At 35.6% G+C, this 25,592-nt stretch overlaps 1 protein-coding gene across 5 annotated transcripts in view; it reads right to left on the bottom strand.

Moving 5' to 3' along the window:
- CHRM2 (cholinergic receptor muscarinic 2) overlaps nt 1-25,592 on the bottom strand; it is a 174,490-nt gene that overhangs the window by 10,642 nt on the left and 138,256 nt on the right. For 4 of the 5 annotated variants that reach the window (XM_054496033.1, XM_054496035.1, XM_054496034.1 and 1 more), the window contains one exon: nt 11,724-17,115. In XM_054496033.1, the coding sequence (XP_054352008.1) occupies nt 15,669-17,069 (1,401 nt within the window). In that variant the 5' untranslated portion in view covers nt 17,070-17,115 and the 3' untranslated portion in view covers nt 11,724-15,668. Of the gene's footprint in view, nt 1-11,723; nt 17,116-25,592 lie in introns of those variants that run through there. The other variant, XM_063667862.1, reaches the window with a different exon arrangement.

Below are 25,592 nucleotides of genomic sequence, written 5' to 3'. Positions count from 1 at the left end.
ACAGAAGAAGCAAGAGGTAGGGATAATCAAAATATCAGAATACTTAAGTTTGTCTCACAGGTAACTGGCATCTAAATAATGTAAGAGTCTTCCCCAAACTTATGAAATATTTCCAAATGTTCCAAAAGAGTAAGATGATCTTACTTGCCTTCAGATAAAGAGAATAAATGTGCCCCTGCCTAGTACAAGAACTAGTTCTGTTGCTTATATAATGCAATAACTTCAAATTCTCAAAATCTGAATTTCTTAGTGATTCTAATGATTTTCATAGTTATGTTTATCTTTCCAATCAAAAGAGCTCAATTTTAGAACAGTGGTAAATATTTTAGAGAATTGGAGTGTTGATTCATGTTTTCTTTCATTTTGTTCATTGCTACTTATGATTTATGTAGAGCAAATGTGTTCTTTGTCTTCTGTTTTGGGAAGATACATTAATCTTGAGTTCAGATTATAATAATGAGTAAATATTTCAAAACCGTCTTCTAAATAACCACTGTGACACTTTGTTTAAAATCATCTTTATGTATATCCACTTGGCTTCAGCTACACAGGCTATGTGATGGAAAAAAACTTTTGGATCTTCCCTGTGCAGTACTGGATCTCACAACCCCAGAATAGAGCCAGATAAATCACTTTCACTCCATAAATATTTTCTGAATAAATGATTTTATGAACAAATGGAAGAATTTGTATTAATTGGCTCCTGGTTGGTTTGGTCAAACAATCAAATTAAGTCGTAATTCTAAAATAGATGTCTAATTTTCTATTGTCCTCTGAATTCTTAATCCTTGTGCTCGTACTGATATTCTGGCTTTTGAATCCATCGCTTCAGAATTGGAGTCCAAAATTACCTTTTAAACATTTCATGGGAATTAAAGAATCTTATGCTTTCTATTTTCATAAACAATACTTGTTTATTACCTAAGGACATAGTTGGTAACAATCCATTCAGAATCGATGCATTGAGGAAAGTTTAATAAAGGCGCTATGTGCAGAGGTGAGGATGGTGTTTAGGAAATCCATACAAAAGAGAACAGTGCAAGATGCTGGGGCTAGTAACAGAGAAGTGCCATTACCACCCTTCAGCCTGAAAGGCCAAGGGAGGGGGATGTTACTGGACCCAGATTGCAGGCCACTTGGTTGGCCTCTTGTAGGAGGACACAGCCAAGTTGTGGTGGGTGACCTCAACTAAAAACTAGAAGATAAGTTTTAGTTATGGCTAAGAAGCATATTAAGGCAATGCATATAGGTCAGCTTCCCAGAATCCACAGAGCAGGATGGAGAATGTAGTGGACCAGGAGGGGCTGGAGAAAGATACTCAGCATGCCTTGATACATAATGTTGGAATCCAGATGTAAGGACTCTGCCTAATGACTGATGATAAAGTATTTTACTGTGCTTCCTACACTAAGCCAACTGCTTACCTGAACAAATCTCTCTCTATTGCTCCGTTCAGTTGTCCTAGCTCTATGTCATTCACTAATGGGAACTCCGTAATTTGCTACAGTCCTTAGCTCTAGCTTATCTCTTCAATTTGACTTTTTCTTGCACGTCTGATTTTCCTTTGAATCAAAAAATTGTTACTGACTCTTGAGACAGTTCATGTAAGAAATATGATTAGAGCTCTTGGGAGTGAATAAAGAAAATTGAAAACACTGCTTTCCTATAGGAAACATCAGCTTTCATATTCAGTAATTTAATTTGAAAACCTCAAGCAGCTTCATCAGAATTTATCCTAAAATATTTCTAAAGATGACTTTGATTTGCTCACCCTCCTCCCTCCACCACATACACAAAATAGAAGGAAAGAATTTAATTTTAGCAAGTTGGATTCTATCTAACATATCAGATCTTGATGATTCACAAATTATTTTGAAAAGTGAATATAGTAGCCATTTGAATGGGCATGCTATTTTGAAGTAAATAAAAAAAAAACTAAAACCACTGGATCTCATGGCTGGCCCCAACCAACCCCATGGGAAAAATGTAGCCAACTAGTCTGGACTGATATGACCCCAAGTAGCATTTGTTTACCTTGGAACAATATTCTGAAATTATCTGAGAGTAACCCTGGAAAGACTTGCCTTATAAACTCCACCTCATTAGGGTTGGAAGATACAATAACCTCTACTATAAGCGCATATCAACTCTATTTTTGGTCCCTTAATCTTCTACTGCCTGAGTGTGCACTTTTAAATATGAGAGAACAAGCCAGGCATGATGGCATGTGCCTATAGTCTCAGCTACTTGGGAGGCTGAGGCAGGAGGATCACTTGAGCCCAAGAGTTTGAGACCAGTCTGGGCAACATAGTGAGACAATATCTCTAAAATTAAAATTAAAAAAAAACGAGGGAACAATTTGTTTCCTTATGTGCAGGAATTCAAAGTGATATAGGCCAAGTCATTTAACTTCTAAATTAAATATCCCTTATCTGAAAAAGGTGATAATAGTGTCCACCTTATAGGGTAGGTGTAAGGATTAGCTTGGGTGAAGTGTGTGATGTTCACTGTATAAATTGGTAGGCACTTTATGAAGGGGCATTTTGTTCCACTAACAATGGTTTCTATGGTTTTTCTTGAGATTAATAAGAATAGTTCTGTTTAAAGACTAATGTCAAAGTATCTGACCATCTAATAGAAATTTCAAAAAGCTCTATAACTGTAAGAGGCTCAAGAGGGTTTAAAGAGGGGGGAAACTCAGGCCTAGACTTAAGTTGCCTCTGTGTGCCCAAGAAGCAGAACTCCCTGGTCAAGTCTCCAAAGTGGAAGTTTCCTTTAATGTAGGATTGAGAGCTGGGCAAACACTTCTCACTGGGGACTGCAGGTCTTGGGGATAAAGGACAGGGCATTGGTGGAAAAGAAGGGCTGGGAGAAGAGACCCTTTTTGCTGTGTCCCCAAGCCAGCCTCGCCCTCGAATTCTGCAGGCCCCGCGCTCCCTCAGACACCTGTTATATTTATGGACCAGACACTAGGGGAGCATCAAGCACAGCCTGTCTGGGTGCAGCTTCTTCAGCTGTCTGGCTACACCATAGAAACTGGGCATTTCAGGAGGCATCACTCGGGTCACCCTGAAAAGCCCCTGGGGGGTTGCAATCCTGGAAAATATTTCAAGTAGCTGCTTGAGCTGGATGTACAAAGAAATTAGCAATAAAATAATGCTGTAATGTTGTATGATACTTCAACTGTACAATAATATTGTCACTTATCATAAATGTACCATGGTTTTGTTAGCAATAAAACCATAAATAGAAATAACAATGAAAAGAAATCTATTAATCAGGTGTTAATATAGGAATATATACTGTACATATATTGCATTATATAAGTATATTATATATTATATATGTAAATATACATTACATATACATATATTATACATATATATAGATATATACATATTCCCCAGAGGTTTAGACTGAGGAAACCAGGTCAAGCTGCTTCTCAGGTGCTTCCTGTATAATTAACCACTTTTAGATTTGAGTCTTGGCTATTCCACGTGCATCTGTGACCTTGGGCAATTACTTGATCTCAGAGAGCTTCCAGTTCCTCATCTATAAAATGAGTACAAAAATTTCTCATATGATTAACACCAGATCTAAAAAAATACCTGGAATGTAAAATGAGCTAGAACAGTGTAAGATATCAATAACTTTATTACTGTAATTTACATAACTATTTAAGCAAAATGCTAAAATGATTTGAGCAATGTCTCAAAAGAAAAGAATAATTATATTCTATCTGGAGTGTTTCATAGTTAATTCCCTTTACTGAGGAAATGGTCTCAAGTTTCCAGAAGTATCACTTATTTCAGAAAAGCACCAGCTGGGTTTACAGGACACTTAGGACTATGCAAAGTGAAGGCTAAAAGCTCTGGAATCTTCAGTCTCTATTACAGTTTTCCATGACAGTAAGTGTTATACATATACAACCTTGAGTACTCCTCTTTGTCAGGCACTCTGCTAGGAGCTTTTCAAACTCTAATTACTTCTAATCCTCAAATTAGTGCTTATATAAATATATATATAATTTATAGCAATACTATGTATATATAAATATGGACTATCTTTACATATGAAGAAATTAAATAACTTTCTCAAATTTAGATATCTAGAAAGTAAGGAAAAAATGTTAGTGAGAGAAGAGTGATCATGTATAAAGCACTGTCTTAGGTGAACAAATGTAGATGTGGTCTTTGAACTTTCAAAGCGTATATTCTATAGGTGGAGACAAAAATTTAGTCAAATAATCTCTCATGCATAAATAAAATTTCAGCTATGAAAATTGCTATGGGAGCTATAGTGGGGGATTTGATGTAGTTAGAACACTCAGGGAGATGTACCAGAAAGTCTCATCCTGGATCTGAGATGCAAAGGGTACTTAGGAGTTATCCAGGTAATGATGGGTGAGGAGAGCTTTCCAGGCAAAGTATGATTAAGTGCATGTGCCAAGGTCCTTTAGCAGTGGGTGCATGACGAGGACAGGTGTGGCTTGTGCCAATGTGGCAAGCGCTGTGCAATCACATGGGAGTGTGGTGAGAGGTGAGGATGGAGAGGAAGGAGGGGCTATGCCGTGAAGTGCTCCTAGGCCAGATAAAGGATTCTGGACTTTGGCAAAGGAGGGAATCACCCACAGATTTGAAGCAGATTTACCTTCTGAAAAGACTGCTCTGGTTTCAGTATAGAAGACATATGGGATGGGGTCAGAGCTGATGTGGTAAAATCAGTTAGGCTACCTGTGCTGTGTAGAGGTATTAGTGGAAATGGGAGAAGTTCATAGATTTAACAGATTTGATATTTATGAGGTAAAATTGGGAGGACTGGAGGTATAATTAGAGGTGAAAGTCAAAGGTAGTGCTTTGGTTTCTGTTTTGTGCAACTGAGTAGAAGATGGGTTAGGAAATAGCAGAATGGGGCCAATTTTGAGGGTGAAATCAGGAAGGTAGCCTTGAACATGTTGAGGTTGAGAAAGGTGTGAGAAATCCACAAGGGGTGCTCAGGTGGGTAGACAATAGTCTATACAGTGCTGGTGTTCAATGGAGAAGCCTGGGATAGAGGTAAGATTTATGTTCTGTCACATTTAAGATGATAATAAAAGCTGAGGTTATAGATAAGATCAGATCAGGATAGAATAATGAAATGAGACAGAGGCCAACGTGAAGCATCAAGGAAGTTGAACTGCTGATTTCCAGGGAGGCTGAAGCAAAGTCTTTATGACCATTACAGTCTATAGAGAGCATCTGCTCTTGAAAGTGGGGATAAGTGATAAATAAGGTTGTAACCAACCTCAAGACTGAAAGAATCTAAGTTTATATCATAACCTTGAGTGCACGAATACTTCTGAATAAATTCTTCCTAGGGCTGGAATTGCTACCACCTCATTGACAAGAACACAGTCAGCTCCAAGCCAAGTCACCGTGGTACTTCTTGACCTGTGTACACTTGAGGACATTTGATATGAGTTTTTATGGGTGTTGACTTTCTTCTTGTTTGGAGAGAGAAAAACCATATTGGATAGATGTCTTAAAATCAATTCTTTGTGGAAAGTATACAAAAACAGGAATACTTCCTGACACGTCTAGTCCACTAAGTACTGATCTAGAAACCAGGCAAACCTGGAGTCCATCTATCCAACACTTTAGGAATGCCAGAAATGTAGAACAGTTGGTAGAACGAGTACTCCTGAGCAATTTTCATCTGGTAGATAGTGAAAGCAAAATGAAAAGTCTTTAAGGGCAGAGCCAGAGCTCCCGGTAATTTGCACTGAAATTAGTACTTAATCAAGTGAGGAACTTGCACTAATTGACATTCTTTCTTAAAGAGTAGTCAGGAGTACAGAGTCTGGTTTCCAAGATACTCACAGAGATATTCTAAACATGACGAATTATTTGATAAGGGGAGTTACGGTGGTTTTTTGTTTGTTTGTCTTTTTTTCCTTTTTGTGGAGAACAGGGTCTCACCATGTTGCCCAGGCAGGTCTCTATCTCTTGGGTTCAAGCTATCTTCTCGCCTCTGCCTCCCTAAGTGGTGGGATTACAGGCGTGAGCCACTATGTCTGGTCATGATGAATCACTGTCTTTTTTAAAAAAGCAAAATATTTTATTGTTGTATTTGTTGTATTTTCTGACTGGCGTAAGGATTCATTTAGGGATATAGTTTGGCAAAAACACATCCAAGGACACGGCATGTAAATATTATTCTTCAACTCTTTCTGAGACTTGGCATCACTGTTTCCTCAGTACTGAATTTGGAAGTTGAAATATCTTTGTATATATGCATCATCAACACTTGAGCCAATACTCCTTTGGTATGCTGAGTATTTTCCATTGGTACATACCTCATTCCCTGCATTTGCAAGTCATTTTCCATTAAATTCCTAGTACTGTTTCTTTAAACATGTTCTTTCTCTTTTATAAATAAAGCATACAATATGTATATAATTATACACACTTGTATAAATACGTGAACTTGATAGTAAAACTAACTATATGTATATAGTTATATATAATCCCCTATCCAATTTATATATAAAATTTGGATTATCTTTAAAGATCCTGTCAAAAATTATCCTTATGTCATTTGTAGAATATAAAACATATCTTTTTAAAAGAATACTAACATTCTTCAATTTTTCTAGTATGTAAATTTTCACTCTTAAATAACCTGTGTGATTTGGAATTCACATACATTTAAATAGTTGCCTTTTATTACAGAATTTTTTAAGACTAGGATTCTATACTACGTGTGTATTTCTCTCAAGTGAATGCTATATATCTTACTCATAAAAAAGTGAAGCAGTGGAAACAAATAAGAAAGATAACAGGTTCCTTTGTCATTCAAATTTTTAGAAATCATTACAGCTAAGGTAACAGTATAATCCTAATTTGTCATTTACATAAAGTATTTCACCTGTACATGGCCAAGAAATACTTTTTGTTAAAATTTGCTTCCAAATAAGTATGCATATATGAAACAAACTTTAGATCCAATTTTCATCATGTCTGAAATTTTAATAATTTTATTTTCATTCATTTCTCCCAAGTTTGTGATAGTGTAGAGTTCCTCATACACTCTGTACCCAACAGGGGGCTCGACAGACTTTAATTTCTTGATTTAGGACTAATACCTAATGATGACTGCTGATTGTGCATGCCGAGCTGCTGATTGTGCAATACCCAGCTGCTGATTGTGCATGCCGAGATCTGCATTAAAACAGCACAGTCTAGATTACTTCACGGGGTGGCCATGAGACAGTGTCCACCACTTTGTGAACAAACTTTTAGAGCCCATGAGACCACAGCGGCAATTGCTGCATATTGTTCAGAAATAATTACAAATGGCATTCATTAAGTACATAGAATTGCTTTTACATTGTATGTTATATTTTTGCACTTTGCTCATTTTTTTTTTTTTTTTGCTATTTAGTGTATGTGTCATTATTAGCAGTTTTCTTATACAGCCATGTACCACTTAACAATGTTTGGTCAAGGACAAACTGCATCTAAGATGGTGTCCACATATGAGTAGTCCATTCCATAAGATTATAATACTGTAATTTTACTGTACTTTTTGTATGTTTTTATGTATTTAGATACACAAATACCACTGTTTTGCAACTACCTACAGTATTCAGTACAGTTACTTGCTGTACAGGTTTGTAGTCCGGGCTACAATATACAATAGGCTATACCATATAGCCTAGGTGTGTAGTAGGCTGTGATGGTTAATCCTGCGTGTCAACTTGACTGGATTGAAGAATTCAAAGCATTAATTCTGGGCATGTCTGTGAGGGCGTTGCCAAAAGAGGTTAACATTTGAGTCAGTGGACTGGGAAAGGCAGATCCACCCTTAATCTGGTGAGTACAATCTAATCAGCTGCCAGTGAATATAAAGCAGACAGAAATATGTGAAAAAGTGAGATGGCCCTAGCCTCCCAGTCTACATCTTTCTCCCCTGCCAGATGCTTCCTGCCCTCAAACATGGGACTCCAAGTTCTTCAGTTTGGGACTTGGACTGGCTCTCCTTGCTCCTCAGCTTGCAGACAGCTTACTGTGAGATCTTATAATCATGTAAGTTAAGACTTAATAAACTCCCATTTTTATATATATATATATATATATATAAATACCTATGTATATCTTTATGTATATGTATGTATGTATCTGTCTATCTATCTATCTATCTATCTATCTATCTATCTATCTATCTATCATCTATCTATCTATCTAGTTCTGTCCCTGTAGGAGAACACTGACTAATACGTAGGCTATACCATATAGATTTGTGTATGTATACCCTAGGATACTCACACAACAACAAAATTGCCTAAACATTTCTCAGAACGCATCCCTGTTGTTAAAATATGCATGACTGTATTTTTTTAAAAAATTGGTTTTGCTTTCTGAAATAGCAGTGTCAACTACAACACAAAAGCAATCCTCAGAAAAATAGCAATTTTTGTGTTTGCCTTTCAAAACATTTATAAAAATTACCTTTAAAACATTTTAAAAGATAAAAAAAACTAAAAAGAGATGAAATAACTAGACATAAGAAAAAAACATAATAAATGGACATAAGAAAACATTACAAAAATTTATTTTTCCAAAATAATAAATAATAATAATGGTTTAGTAAAAGAAATTCTGTTAAACTTTTATTATTCATTTGAGAGAGTTGAGGGATAATTTGTTTTCTTTTCTCACTGGGACTTCATATTTTATCGTTCCTGTTTCATTCTAAATTTTATTCCTTATGGATTTTTTTCTGCTTAAATACAAACTTGTTCAGGTTATATTTTCCATGCAGGTTAAGTTATCCAGTAGGACTGAGAAAAAAGGAAATTATATTGTTCAACCACTTAATATTTGATGTTTAAATTACTTTGATTTACTTCTTTATTAATAATTTTTAAAAGTGAGATACCAAGAAAATAAAAATAATCAGATTGTTAATCTCACTTTTCCTCAAGATGGAAGATGCATACATGGCTTTCCTGTTTATTAACTCAGAACACAAGACATTTTGACCATTTGCTCATCTGTTGCATATTAACAGTAAGCTTCATTTCTAAATTTCTATACATTCCATAAGTACAAAGAGCTATATGGCTAAAAAAAAAAAAGTCTGAGAGGGATTTTTGGAAGAAATGTGCAGAGAAGTTATCACTGTTTCCTCTCCTCAGCACTCTAGATTGTTATGCTGACATTTAAAGCACCATCTTATATAGTAGTAGCATAGTGCTTGAGGACACCCATTGTGAAGATATGAATTTGTAGATATGTTTTGTATGTATTATGACGTATTTCTCTGATATAAACATGTTTTCTCACCATGACCCCATGTAATCACTGGTATGTGATGAAGAGATGGCCTGCAGACAACTGGAAGGCTGTTGGTGGCAGACAGAGAGCTAAAACTCACTCATATGATTCTAACAGATTTAGAAAACTGTGCAGGGAACTGACCATTGAGCAAAGAGGAGCAAATAGAATTTTTTCTTAAACACCACTCAGCTGAACTCTAGAGTTCAATGGCCTCTAGTAATATTCCAAATGCTTTTGGAAGTAGTAGAAAGGTTATGCCTCTGGGCACTGTCAAGATAGGATGAGACCTGTGTGTGTTTGTATGCATGTATGTGTGTGTATTTGTATGGGCATATGTGTGTTTCTGTACCTGAGTATTTATGGTTGTGTATGTTTCTTTGTGTGAGTATGTGTGTGTTAAGGAGGAAGAGGTTGATGGATTACTTCTTAAATGCAAATATTTTTTACTTGCCGGTAATTCTAAACAATATTATAGCAGAATGATTCTTTCTTAATACTCATATGAAAGGAAAAAGAATGTGTTTAAATGCAGTCTCTGGAAAAATACATGATGTAGGTGATGATAGAAAAATATATACTTAAAATATATATTTTAGTGGAGATATCACAGACAGAAGTCAAGCATCTATTGCATTTGTCTTTAAACCTTGATATGTGCTGTGGCTTGAGTATGGTTTCTCTCCACCAAAACTCATATTGAGACTTGGTTCCAAGTGTAACAGTGTTGAGAGGTGGTGGGACCTTTAAGAGATATTTGTGTCATCAGGGGTGCCCCTTTCTGAGGGAATTAATGCCCTTTTGCTAGAGAGAGTGCATTCTTGCAGGTCTAGGTTAGTTACCATAAAAGTAGGTCATTATAAAGTGAGATTGTCCCTTGTATTTTGCCTCTTTTGCACAGGCTTCCACCATGTAATTGCATCCACCATGTTACAGTGCAGCATGAGGCCCTAACCAGGTGCAGCAGCCCTATTTTGAACTTTCCAGCCTCCAGAACCATGAGCCAAATAAACCTCTTTTCCTTATAATTTGCCCAGTCTCAAGTATTCTGTTATATCAACAGAAAACAAATTAAGACATTATTCTAATGGTGATTCAAGTAAATTTATCATTATGGTTAGTTTTAATCCCTGGTGTAAGAGCATGGCACTAAAAGCTTCCCAAGAGAGAAAATATTGGAAACATGTTATGAGGTGGAAAATTCTTCCTTAATGATGTTTTTGCTGTTTCAATATTTGCAATCATCTAGTCAGGAATAGCATTTGGCATTTCATCGATACAGAATTCAATTCAGTTCTCAAAAATGAAATGAGAACACTTCACTGGAACAATATAAAACTAATAGGAATTGATAGAAAACTCAAATATTTTTCTTTTTCTAGAAATGACTTTGGTATAGACAAACACATCAATTCACAGTGTGAATTGTCATAGGTAAAATTTAGAAAGTAAATAGACATAGAATTATGCCTTAAAATTTGAAGAGAACTCAAATTAATTAAAAAATGACTACAACTGCCTGACTTGGTCTCTAAAAGGTGTAATAGTAATCCTTTAAATGTTCATATTTACACTTTTTATATTAAAATGTAAACATCTCCTGGAATTGCACGTACAGTGCCAACTAATATTATAACTGTATTAGCTAACTACAGATTTGTGTTAATGGATCAATGCAAATGTTCTTGGAAATGTGGGTAGTCGAGAGGCAAACAAGGAAAGGAAGAGGATTGCTATTGAGAAAATATAGGCCACTTAGAAAAAAAAAATCCCACTTAAAATTTCATGGGGAAACTTCCAATATTATGCTATACCTCATTAAACATTTCTGGAATTTAATGTATGGGATGTTGTATTGGACCGAAATTGAAAAGAGTGATTTATTAAAATATGGTGCTTATACAAATTTTACCTTGATTGTCAGAGTGAAAAGCATTCTGAAGGTCATCCTTTTCTCCCAGTATGATTATTTTTTATTCCACTAAAATCAGTTAATTTGGAAGAGAGTGAAACTGTATGAGAAAGGGTTGGTTGCAACCTCATCAAGTAATCAGACACTAGATCAACACAGCTGTTGGAACAGTACCAGCTGGGAAGATTCTAGTCAGAAGAGGCATGTCAGGGGCACAGGCGAATAAAGCATTGTTGTCACAGGGAGTGATACCAGAAAAAATTATTAATTTATTCCTGTAAGAGATATTTAAAATCTGCCCTGCTCTTAAAGATCATAAAACGGTTTAATCTTAATATGGGATTTTGGCTGTTCTTAAATCTCTTCCTTCAAATGAAAATAATATTTTCTTTGAAAATTGGGCATATAAAATCAACTTTGTTATTCAGAAGCAACATATACCATATTGCATATTAAGAGTTTGTGTATAATATATTTATTTGCATACAGAAATATGTATTTCTATTGTACATTTTATTATTTTATTTATAGAATATATATATATATATTTAGCACATAGCATATTCCAGGAAGATACATTAAATATGCACACATTTCATGCTACAGCGTGCACTCTTTAAGAGAAGCATTTTTAAGAGGCATGGTATTGAATATACATGCTGAGAATACACTTTGCACAATTTCATCCAGCTTTGGGTGCTTTCCTAAACTATTTGCAACACCGGTACTATGGTTGTTGAAAGGGATATTATGAAACTGGGGCGAGGAGGAAACTATCAATGAACTAAGTAGGAGAAAATAAAAACAGACTTCATTGCTGAGTAATTGTTGCCATCATTTTGAATTCCCATCTCTCCCAACGTCAGATCTTCAGGATCAAAAAAGCAAATGAACAAAGAGCAGGAGTATGTTGGACATCCAGCTTGTACATTTCAAATCAGAAAGCTTACCCCTTGTGGCTTCTCATATTGGTTACTCTGCCCTAATACTTGGGAGCTGGCATTAAATTAATGATGAACTGGTAAAAGGAAAATCATTTCTTGTTTCGAAGAAATGAACAGACTTTTTCCATATTCTTAATCTCCTCTTCTTATAAGACCACTCTGGGATAGCTACATTATTGCTATGAGGAGAGAAAAAACAAAGACCTTACAGATTCACCTTTCCAGTAAATGCAAAGAAGATAAATGACATTGTTTCTGAAAGAGGCTCTTAATATTTTTTGAAAGGAAAAATTGCAGCTCCAGTAGAAACTGATCATATCAACTGCAAATATTTTGATGGCCAACTGCTGCAACCTCAACTGACTAGATTTGTGGCAATCATAATTGAACATTAAGATGCTGGAAAAAAGATGTGCGATATGCATAGTTTGGTGATTTTTGATATGTAGATGTGGCCTGAGTTCCCAATCTGTGACTGACACATACACCAGACTCAGGAGAAAAGTGTTTCTGATACATGATTGGTGAGTATTACCTTTTTCTAACAGGTGAGCAATTTGCATTGATATTCTAAAAATAATGCAGAATTATTTTCCCACTAATAAGAGGCAAGCTTTAGAAATCCCTTAAAGTAGACAAGAATTTCTCAACCTTGGCACTATTGACATTTTGAGCCAAATAATATTTGTTTAAAGGAGTTGGGGGAAAATGTCCTGAGCATTATAGGCTATTTAGCAGCATTCCCAGCCTCTATGCACTAGATACCAATAGCATTCCTCCCAGTGTGGCAACCAAAAATGTCTTTACACATTGCTAAGTGTCCCCTTTCGGGGAGAGGGGAATTGTCTCTGTTTGAGAGCCACTGAAATAGACAAATCCAGCAGTGGTTAATAAAAATCCTTGAATATAATCTCCATATCTCTCCAATCATCTATCATTTTCAGCATTCCTTCCATTTTTCTGATCTGTTTGACAAAGTTTCCATGGTGTCAGTCTATCTTCAATTTCTTTCTTTAACGTGACAGTTTCTCTTTCAATGAGGTTGCGGTGGCTGTGGCAAGGATCAATAACAGAGGGAGGAAAAGGAAGGATACAATGGCAGCAGAGACTAAAAGCTTGATTCATGGTGCGTTGGATTGTTAGAGCAAACAAAAAAAGACCCTGAATCCTGAATTCTGGATGCCAAAGGGTTCTTCCCAACTGAAGCCAAACCTACATCATAATAATACAATAAATTAAAAAGGGAAATACTTGGCTAGTCGATTCTCTGGTTTTCAGAAACTCGAGGAGCCCACTGGCTTGATGTTATTTCCATTCAACTGATTCCTTCATTTGAATAAACAATATGAAAATAAATATGAATTTAAAATGTAAAAGTGCATGTTGAAGTAACTGTAGGTAAGGGAATCTCTATAAATGAATGCTTTAAATATGGAAGATTAGTTTGGGGGTAATGACTGAAATTATTTAAACAGGAAATTGTTTTTACGAAGGATAAGTCAAATATAAATACTGCTGGCAATTTGCTTCTTACTAAGTTATAAGTTTTTTGGTTTTTTTTTCCTCATGCTTTTTTTCCTCCTTAACTCTCCAAAATGTTGAGGTGGCATCTATGAGGCTAATCATACAAAATAACTCTTTTAAGTGCTGGGGTCTAATATTGACAAATTTACCATGTAACTAACATTATTATTACTGGACAAGATATCATAAATCTGAAATCCAAAATATGAAATTTGCAAATGCATTTATAATTTGATTGCCATTGATTGAGCCATTTTTAGAAAATCTCGTTGGAAAACTACAGCAAATAGTGTAAGAAAAATATAAAGGATAAAAATAACTAGCTGTGTGTGAATCCGTATACTCCTAATCCTATATTTATTTAGACGACCAAATAAAAAATCTCTATGTGGCAAGATTCTATATAATGCCACCACTTAGATAATAGTTCCTGACATGATTATTATGGTCTGGAATTAGATGGTGAGATGTGGCATGGCAACAGCCACCTACATCCTTCTGTCAGATTCTGTGAGCTCGTTTGGCCTCTATTTAGTTAGCCACTACATTTCTGTCACAAAGATTACTATAATTCTATTGATAAGAGAATTTTGAAGTTAAATAATGTTAGGGAGAATTGACAATTTGAGGAATATGGAATATGTAATTGTTTCAGTAATAGCTTTTAAAATACCATTTTTCCCCTTTCACGGGGTCATAGATAATTGCAGACAACTTCACTTGGTTATAATTTGAATATCATCCTTTAGCAGCCATTGGATAGAAGGTCCTATTCTCTAGGGACTGGCCCAGAAATCACTGGTGCTATGTGAGTATGTTAATCCTGTTTAGGATTCCAAATAAATAAAACAGCATTCCTTTCTGCTGACAAAGTCAGGAGTTCATTTTCTATAAGTTAACATTTCATACATGGGTCAGGCAAATTCAGGTTGAAATAGAATGTCCTAAACTTCTATTTTTTAATCTTAAAATTCACCTGATTTTAATAAACTTGGTCCAACTAGATCATCCATTATTTAATTTGATGAAACCTCAACTTTACAATGACGTTGGTTTCTTAAACAGGTTTATGTTTTAGGTAGGATATTCTGTTGAAATTAAAGGCTATTTAGGAGAAAATCAGATTGGTTTAAACATTTCGCATATAGGATCATAAACGCACTAAATCCTTATAGGCCTTGATATCCCCAACTAATGCAAAGGACACAGTGAGGAGGGGTGAAACGTCTATTTTCATGGCTGTCTCTGGCTAGATTTAGTGAAAGTCCTGTAGGTTTTGCCTATAAACAATATAGAACAGGGATGTACAAAATAGTGGCATAACAAGAAGAAAAATGGTGTGACCTAGTTGGGGTTTTTGTTTGTTTGCTTTCTCTTCATGGTGGGAAAAAGAAAGGCAAAAAATAAGCATTTATTACATTGCAATCCTTTAAATAGGACCGTAACAAAAGAATAAAATATGCTTAACACTCTAGAGACCATTTCTGCATCCTTCTTTGATTTTCTTTCTTTACGTCCCCATTGTATAGTGCCTATTTCTTTATGTTTAAGTCTCCATGTTTACCTTGTAACTGTGGCATTTCCTTCTCTTAAGGACACATGAGAACAACAACAACAAAAGTAACAAAAAAGGAACAAGGTTATTCCTCTTGTGCAGAGACTGATAAAATTGTAGATTCAGAAGCCCTTCTTCAAGAGAGTGTGAGAAAGAGTATATCGTTTCTTAAATCCACAATCCCAACATGTTTCTTTCATTGTCTCATTGCTCCTAATACTGACAGTTTATAAGGTGCAATTTTTGAAAACTGGAGCCTAGGCGTGATAAGTGTGTCACTGCTGGGCTCCTGAATTGCACGTTTTGTAATCAGACTATAAAGTGCAATGGCAGAGATTTTAAAACTAGGAGCTCATTTATCCCTTTTATTCTTCTCAAGCTCCCCTTGCCCACCTTCTATCTTTTTCAAAGATGTTTTACCTTGTAGCGCCTATGTTCTTATAATGACACATGAGAAGGTGTTTAAAGGTCTTCTTGAAGGTGGCATTACAAAGTGCATAGCAGGCAGGGTTGATAGTGCTGTTGATGTAACAAAGCCAGTAACCAATTGTCCACACAGTGTTGGGGATGCAAGGTGCACAAAAGGTGTTAATGAGCACCATGACATTGTATGGGGCCCAAGTGATGATGAAAGCCAACAGAATAGCCAAGATTGTCCTGGTGACTTTCTTTTCCCGGGAAGGAGGAGGCTTCTTTTTTGCAGGCTGCTTAGTCATCTTCACAATCTTGCGGGCTACAATATTCTGCTTTTCATCTCCATTCTGACCTGAAGACCCCACTACCTCCACGGTGGTATTAGTTGGGGTACATGAGTCAATTTTGGGGGTCTTGGTGCCAATTCTGATGCATGTTTGCTTAGAATTCTCATCTTTGGAATGGCCCAGGGAAGTGGAGACTGTGTTTTCATCCTGGGTTATTTCGTCATCTCTCATATTAGAGGCAACAGCACTGACTGAGGTGGAGTCATTGGAGCTCTCCTTCTCTTCTCCCTGAACACAGTTTTCAGTCACAGGATCTCTGGGGGCTTTGCCATTCTGGATTTTGTTGTGCTCCAGGCCATCGTCACTGCTGGGCATGTTGTTATTGTTTGGCTTCACTATCCTTCCTTGTACCAGACTTGGAGAAACGGGGTCTTGGTTGGCAACAGGCTCCTTCTTGTCCTTCTTTATCCTGCTCTTGCTGGCTCGGGATATGTGCCAGTACAGCACAGTCATGATGATCACTGGCAAATAGAAGGCTGCAATGGCCGTACCAAAGGTGACAGCAGCATTGGAAAAAAACTGAATGTAGCACTCCCCATCCTCCACAGTTCTCACCCCTACAATGAACTGCCAGAAGAGAATGGCTGGAGCCCAGAGGATGAAAGAGAGGACCCAGGCAGCTGCAATCATCATACCTGCCATTTTTGTGGTCCGCTTGACTGGGTAGGTCAGAGGTTTTGTGACACAGAAGTACCTGTCAAAGCTGATGATGAGCAGATTCATAACCGAGGCATTGCTGACCACATAGTCCAGGGCTAGCCAAAGGTCACACACAACAGGTCCCAAAGGCCAGTAACCAATCACAGTGTAGAGGGTGTACAAGTTCATGGAGAAAACACCTATGATAAGGTCAGCACAGGCCAAGCTGAACAAAAAGTAATTGTTGACAGTCTGGAGGTGGCGGTTGACTTTAATGGAAACCATGACTAGGATGTTCCCGATAATGGTCACCAAACTGAGGGATCCAGCCACCAGGACAATAAACACCACTTCAAATGTCTTATAAGGACTGGTAAGAGCCAGGCTATTGTTAGAGGAGTTTGTTGAGTTATTCATTTTGTGTTCTCTAATCAGTAGCCAAGTAGCAAATAAACATTTAAACCTGCAAGGAAATAGAATAAAATTAACAAACATAATATAAACATCGCTTTAAAATACATAATGTTGTTTCCTTTTAAACCACATTATTTTCTCCCAAATCTCCCTTCCCCTGCATGATTACTGTCTCTACCTGCTTCAAGTCCCCATATAAAAATCAAGACCTTTAAATGGAGGATTCAAAAGGACCTTTCAGGCTGGCAATGAACTTGAAGTCCAGTAATGTTTTGAATATGTCCTTATCCAGATATGAGTATCTATCTACCTAACTATCTACCTATATGTCTCATCAATCAATGAAACTTAGCATAATACTGATAAATTGAATTAAATAAACCAAAATTACAAACAACACTTTCTAAAACATCAAGAGATTCCTGAAATAGACAAAAATTAGTAAACTAGTGAGAGGACACAGTTATAGAAGAAAGCATAGAACGTGTAATATTGAATGTGTGACTTTTACAGTTAACAGTGCCTCTCCTCATGGAAGCTCTAAGCCTTTTCCACAGTAATACTGAGGATGGTGAAAATAAAGATAATATAATAATATTTTATTAGCCAATATACTCTCCCTAGATGAGAATTATTTTCCTCTGGCCTCTATTTTATTTCATACTTGTAATCAGTATTACATAGTCAGCATTTCTAATATTCCATATCTTACAAAAGAATATTTGCTTATTAAATGCATATTGAATTGAATAAGCCAAAATTATGCATAAGACTTTCCAAAGCATAAAGAGATTTCTGGAATAGACATACAAATTAATACATCAATAAGAAGACAAAATTATGGGAGAAAATACCACTTTTCTGAATGTTTTATTTTTCAAACCACTATCAAATCTGTTATCTTACTATTCTTTCTGCCAAACTTTTTGTTTTGTAGAAGGAACTAAGTTTCAGAAAGATGAAATCCCAGTTTGTTCAATCATTCATTCTTTCAGTTTGTGCTCACATATCTGTTGAGCAGCTCCTCTTAATTAGGTTTTCTGGACATTCAATGATGATTAAAACAAGGTCTCTGCCTGGTGGCAGACATGGGTTGATGAAGAAGCAATTATTAAACCTGAATGCACTTCTTGTTTCCCTATCCTGTTGTGTGTAAGTAAACACATAATCATCATTTTTGAGATAATATCATTGAAGTCTGATGATAATTGAGTGATCTTTCATAAGGGAAAATGTATATTGGGGATTTAGAGAAGAAAGTTCAGAATTCATCAAAGAGATATGACACATTTCTGGAGAAACAGCATCTGAAGGAGAAACTAGCCCAAGTTCCACCTCTTTTTGAAAAAATTGCTGCGAGCTGTCAGAAAATAAGCATCGTTGAGAAATTAAAATTTGGGAATATTGATTAGTTTGGATGCTATTATGGGTAGTGGTTTGCCCTTGAAATCCATGTAGAAAATAATTTGGTAAGCAACTTCATAACACAAATAACATTTAAACAAATAATTTATTCTGCTTTGGAAAGTCAATTGTTTTCCAGTATTTTATTTGACAAAACCCAAATAATGGGATTTGGCCTTAATATAATAAGACCCAAAATTCAGAAGCCAGAAAGGAAAATATATGTAACTGTTGCATATTCCTTTAAAATTTTTGCATAGAGCAAAAAAGTCAAAATAACAATTGAGAACAATATTTGTTAATTGCACGATAGAAAATTATCCAATGTCTTTAATATAATAGAGTTTTGGCAAAAAAGGAAAGATGAAAGATGAATAGTCTAAAACATTGATGTAGTAGTTCAATCAAAGAAAAATTAAACATTAATGACTTTTAAACATATGAAATGATACTCAACCCCACAGTTTAAAGATGCAAATCCAGACAGTGGAAAACAATTTTCCATCCATAGTATTAATGGTAGTGTTGAATACTTTTGGTGGGACTAGTGGGATAATCACCACGAAGGACAATTTATCTATATTTATAGAACTTTAAATCTATATCTATAAAAATTTATTAAGAAACACTTGTCTCAGGAATGCCACATTTAGGAATGTGTCTTTCAGATATAGTCATAAAAATGTACAAAGAGGTCTACTCAAGTATGTTCACTCAGAAATGTTGTTATAGCAAAAAATCCCTAGATATATTAAAACTATTCATTGACAAGGGATTGGTTAAATATATTACGAATACTCTTACAATGGAATATTATGCAGCTATTAAAACAGGTAGGTATTTGTGTCCTGGCATTGCTGTGGAAAGTTATATAGTTAGAAGATGACATAATCATAATGAGACATAGATTATTACAGAATATAATTTTATTTAAGCAAAAAGGTGATTATATGTAATATTACATATGTATGCCTGCAGCTCATTGGGAAATATTGAAGAGTTTAATCAGGGAAATGATGTTAATGGAATGCAACTTAGATCAGTTGAATTATTTTAATCAGATTTCTCTTTGACAATCCTTTTTTGCGATTAACCATACAATTGTGTATTCATGGTAATTTATTTGAACAAAAACATTTTATTATCCCAGTTCTTATTCCAACAATTTCTTAATAGCTCAGCTAACTATAAGATCAGAATTGTGACTTGCTTATAGCAGCATTTTCTCTGTTTATTAGATAAATTCATGGACAGTTTGGAGTTGAGCTATATGTATATCTGTTTCATAAAATGTTAATATTAATTCACTTAGTTTGAAAAATACAAAAAATGAATGTATTGGCTCTGCATTTTAATTATTCATAATTTTGATAAAGCGTAGGACTTATATCCTAGTTTTTAAAAGATTTTTGATAATTTCATCTGGAGAATAGTGAATAACGCTGATGTTGAAAAGTAGGGATTCGAAATCAACTAGTTTGATGAGGATCTAAATTGCTAAGGTCCAAAATCCCCAAAATTACAATCCTGAAAAATTAAAATTCTGAATGTTGAAATTCTGAAAGCTGAATTCTGGAAGAGGGATTGGCATTTCACTTGCATGCAGGATACTCGCATCACGTTGCCTGCATCATGTTATGTAGAACCATCACCTTGTTACTGTTTTTATTTGGAAATAACATACAGTTTGAGGAGATGTATATGAGCACTAGGCTGACAAGTGGTGGACTTGTGAACTTAATTTTAGGTGTCAACTTGGCAGAATTAAGGAATACCTAGAAACCTAATAAAATATTAATTCTGATGTGTCTGTGAGGGTGTTTCCAGAGGCAATTCGTGTTTGAGTGTGAGTAGACTAGATGGGGAATTTTGGCCTCAGTGTTGGAGTGCACCATCCAATTGGCTAGAGCCCAGTGAGAACAATTTCAGAAGGTGACTTGATCTTTCTCAGAAACTATGATAGACTTTTCTTCTGCGGTCTTGGACATCAGAATTCCAGGCAGACCAGGCTTTGAACTCCAGGACTTACACCAGGAGCCCTAGGATGCTGAGGCTTTTGGCCTCATTCTAAGAGGTATACCATCCACTTCCCTAGTTCTGAGGCCTTTGGACTTAGCCTGAGCCATGCATCCTGGGGTCTCAGGCTTGTGGATGGCTTGTCATGGGACTTCTAAGCCACCATAAACCATAAACACGTGAGCCAATTCTCCTAATAAATCCATATGTGTATATATATATATATATATATATATATATATACGCATGTACACACATATTCTATTGGTTCTGTCTCTCTGGAGATTCCTAACTAATACAGATTTGGTATTAGAGAAGCTGAATACCATGCCTCAAATATATATTATCTCACTTAACATTAACAACTATATAAAATTTATGGAACAAGTTCTGTCGTCCCCTTAATGAGATAAAGAAAACTGAGGTTGCACAAGTGATTAAAGCAACTTATTCTTGATCACAATCACAAAGCTAATGAGTAAATAATCTACAACTAAAACCAGCATCCTTACCTTGCAGTTATACACACTCGCTCTGTTTCCCTTGCCCTTTGAAGAATTATACTCTATCCAGTAATGTGTGGAATTGTTAGGCAGCAGGACAGTGATGAACTACACTCAGAGGTTGCTAGTTGAAGACATTTGGTTTCCGGTAAACTGGAATTCTTACTTAAGTAGAACACAATAAATTTATGTAATGTTAACAAACTTAGTTGCTATTACAGTCTCTGAATTTTTAGAGTTATAATATTTGCTTGATTACACTAATACTGTATGTAAAAGTGGAAAACATTTTTCTTAGAAGCAATCGCAAGCAGTGGAAGGCTGTCATTTCTTTCTCTCAGCATGATGCACAGGCCATGTAGAATCGTTCCTCTTCCTTTAAAGAAAGCAGTTTCCTCCTGCAAACTGCATGCCGATTCTACTCTTTAAATTTCTGTAAAAGTTTTTAGTTCTGTTGTGGCATCGTAGGGTGGTGTTAAAGCAATAAAAGTTGATGAAATAACATAATCACATGAGACTACACAATGAAGATGACCTACAAGAACTCACCATCTTAAGATGGCAAGTGTATAGCAATAGCCCATTTGGTATTTTACTGCCTAGTTTATGACTAAGGCCTGGAAGTACTATGGAAACTTATAAGACAATGTTTCTGCCCTCAGTTTGTTCACTACTTGACTTCCCATACATGGCAGGCAAGACAGAACCACAGTTTAACGTTAATCTTCCTTGAAAACGTGTGGGTGCTAATCTTTGCTCTTAATTATTAGCTGTGTGACTCTGAGCATGTCATTTAAATTTCATGAACCTCAATTTTCTTTTTTCTCAAACAGGAATAATAATAACCCTCTTTTTCTTTCAGAGTTGTAGTAAGGATGAAAGTGAGATAATGTCTCTGAACTATGATCTATTAGTATTAAGTATTAAACCAATGCTGTTAATGTTAAAATTTGACAAGTGAGTATAGAATTATCACCTTTCTTAAGAGTGAACAGAAAATTATGTGTATATGTATGTGTGTGTATCAGCTATCTTAGGAGTGGGAAGGTGTGGGGGGCAGGGTTAGAGGTAACACTAAATTGTCATTATCAATGATATTAAATTATCGATAATACTAAATTATCAATACTACTACTGGTAATGATAATTAACATGTCTTGAGCATAATTACTCTCCAAAACAACTCCTGAAGTGTTAGGATGTTTATTATACTCCTTTTATAAATGTTGAACTAAATATCAAATAATTAAGCTACTTGAGATTCAAACCGAGGGCACCCAACTCCCGACTCTACTATGAATACTCAGTCTTGGGCAGAGGAACAGTCTCATGTAGCTGCTACTGCTCACTCACACATTTCTCCTTCTGACCTAATATGACTAAGTCCTACACCCCGACATCAAGTTGGGACCTTGGTTTAGACAACAGAGTGAGAATCATTGTGTCCAGGACAATACTGGGGCTTTGGGCAGGAGACCTTCACAATAAGCTAGGGAGTCAGTAAGTAGGGTTCTGCACATGAAAATATGTGACATTTAAGATTCAAAAAATTGTCTTAAAATTAATCTTCATAAAACATATCACCATGTGAATTAATGAATAGATTCCCATATAAGTATTCACATCAATGGACAAAAAAAGTTCTAAATATTGACAATGACAGATTTTTCTGAATTGTTACAGAGAGAATTAACATAATTAAAAAATAAACTCTGATATACATTTAGATAAAAGTGGAGAATTAAATAAAAAACAAATGGAATTTTCTTCACACACTGCTGAGGTCAGGCAGGATGCCTGATGTATGATGAATGCTTTTGTAGGTGAATTTCTAATATGATAAGCTAATAATGAATTGTCAATACATAAGTAATCTGAGTTTTGGGATTTTTGCGTGTTATTTTATTTAATTCTCACAGTAGCACTGAAAAGAATGATTATTATCTTTTCCAATTGTATAGATGATAATGATAACAGACCCAGCAAGTGCTGTGATTCAAATTTAGGTCTATCTGACTCCTGGACCATGTTATTTCCACTATATTACACAATGGCATAAAACCTGCCCCATTAAAAACGTTTTCTAGAAGAAATAGAAAAGTCAAGAAAAAATGAATCCATGGTTGATAACAGCTGAAATCCAGTGACAGAGAAGACATGTAATTGTATAAAAAAATTTCAGAACAAGAAGGAAGTTTGGAAATGAAGAGGAATTCACTTAACGTTTAATTTGTAATTGTTTCTATTTCTTTAATTTTTGTTTTAAAAATGTAATCTTAGTATACATGCTTCCTATAGATTTTTTAAATTCTGCTGCTATTATCAAAAAATGGCACATTATCAAAAAATGGCAGAGTTCTTTGGGCGTTTCTTGCCCATCTTTCAACCATTAAGATCTTAAAAGTGGCACATTCACTTAGCAAGTAACAGTGATAAGATAATGAGCCTTATCAATGTTGGCTCAAATGACCAAAACTGATAGAATAGTGATAAGGCCCATGTTAGCCTTCAAATTTTGTATATGAGGGCTAAACACCATAGAATGTCTTTAGAGAATTACAAGTTTACTTCAACAATATTATGTTTAGATACGTAGCTTTCAGTACAAATTATTACTAAAGAAAACATAAAAAATATAATCATCATGCAAATATGGCAGCAATTCTGGGAAATATCAGAGTATCATTGGAAGCAAGGGTTCACCTACTGAGGAGCCAGCGGTTGGTAGTAAAGCATACTTAAGTATTATCTCTTCCCCACCTTAAGAATGAGATGTGGTTATCATTGATGAGAAAGCAAATGAAGCTTATTCATTTTTAATTTCATATATTTGCAAATAAATATGTTTTATAATAATCCAATGAATGACATTCCAGCTATATTTTTTTTCTGACATAGGAGAGATGACCATTCAGGTATATAATCCATATCCTATTGTAGGTCTTTTAATATTCAGTTAATCCCACTAATTCATAAACTGCATTGGTGAATGTGTTAAATAGGCTTTGAGATTATGTTATCAATAATCAATCACTCCTTCCATTAATGATGCCAAAGAGAAAGACAAGAAAAAGAAAAAGAGAACTGGGGAGAGACTTATTTAAGGATGTCTTGGAGAACAAAGTCCCCTTTCTCTAAAGAAAGGTTTGATTGTACACAGTTTTGATATTGATGCAGGTGATGATAACATAGTTTGCTTACATTATAATGACCCTTACCAATCTTGAATGTCCTTAAATTTTGCTTACAGATGGAAGCGAGTCCTGGCCTGGGGCTCGGGAGACAGTCCAGCCCTGCTAGCTAGCAATATTGACATTCCACAGTCTGAGTGCTTTGACAACATCACACAAAATGAAGTAAATTTCCACTTTTTGTTTTTTCTTTTAATCTGGTTTTCCTTTGAGCCATGCAACACATTATGAGTCATTGTACATATTTAGAGCTTTTTTATGAGCTCCTGAATCTCACTACAACAGCAGTTGTGGTGGGGGTGGTGGCCGCAAGGAGTAGTGGGGGCCCTGCTAAGAAATCATGGCTCTCTAGCTTTCTTTATTTCAAAATATCTTACTGAATTACTCTTCTGAGGAGAGGCACACATGCCCTCAAGGGCTGTGGGGGATAGAAGTGAAGTAGGAATGGGTGACCAACGAAACAGAACACATTCTTGTCAACAAGGAATTTGCCGTCTAGGGGAGATACAAATTGCTGGTGAATTTTCCAATTTTCTAAAACAACAATGGCCCGATATCATGCTAAGCAACAAGGCTGAGAAACCATGGAGCAAGGCTGGTCAGATGTGGTGAAATAAATACAGAAAGCTCCCTGGAAACCTTTCCTAAATCTGTATCTCCCTTTCCCTTTCTCTTTTTCTCCTTTCCTGTACCACTGGCTTGTATCTGACATTTTTGGTTTTTGTTTGTTTGATTGATTTTTTACTATTCTCACGATTCTGCATTATAGTTTCTTCTAAAGAAAGTACAAAATACTGATGGTGGGTTTCTGCTTCAGTACATTGAGCCTGACAACCTGTAGGTTCAAAAACACACAGAATAAGACAGCCATGTCCTCACCTACACTGAGTTTTTATATTTCATCTGAAAAGATGTGTTGAAAGTATTCTAGAGGGATGTATAAGTTGTCCTTCTTTAGGAAATTACAGCATAGGATGGCAGATTTTACCAGATATGCATTATGTACAATGTTTGGGGGAGAAAAAAAGCCACACCAAACACATACTGCATTTTATCAAGCTGTACCCTTAAGGTTTGTGTGCAGTGCTAGATGTGAGTTGTACTTTTGTGAAACAGAAAAAAAAATGTAAAAGAAAATTATAGAACAGAATGAAAGTAGCTGATAAAGCAAACTGATCCTCACATCAGTACAAATAGAAGAGAATTCATGACTTTTTCCAATGTAAAAAAGATCAGGATTATGCAAGGCCTTATTACAGTGTAAACATGCTTGCCGTTTTGGCTGCCTGTCAAACATAATACTATTCTTAGTGATGCTGGGACAAACTTCCACTCCATGTCAGCCAAGCTATCTTTTCTCCTCTTCAAAGCACATTCTAAACACCACTTACCCGAAAACAGTGTCATGACTA

The sequence above is a fragment of the Pongo pygmaeus genome, chromosome 6 (assembly GCF_028885625.2).
Source record: "Pongo pygmaeus isolate AG05252 chromosome 6, NHGRI_mPonPyg2-v2.0_pri, whole genome shotgun sequence".
Classification (NCBI taxonomy): domain Eukaryota; kingdom Metazoa; phylum Chordata; class Mammalia; order Primates; family Hominidae; genus Pongo; species Pongo pygmaeus.
The sequence above is the reverse complement of the archived record's forward strand: the minus strand, read 5'-3'. Positions and strand labels throughout refer to the sequence as shown.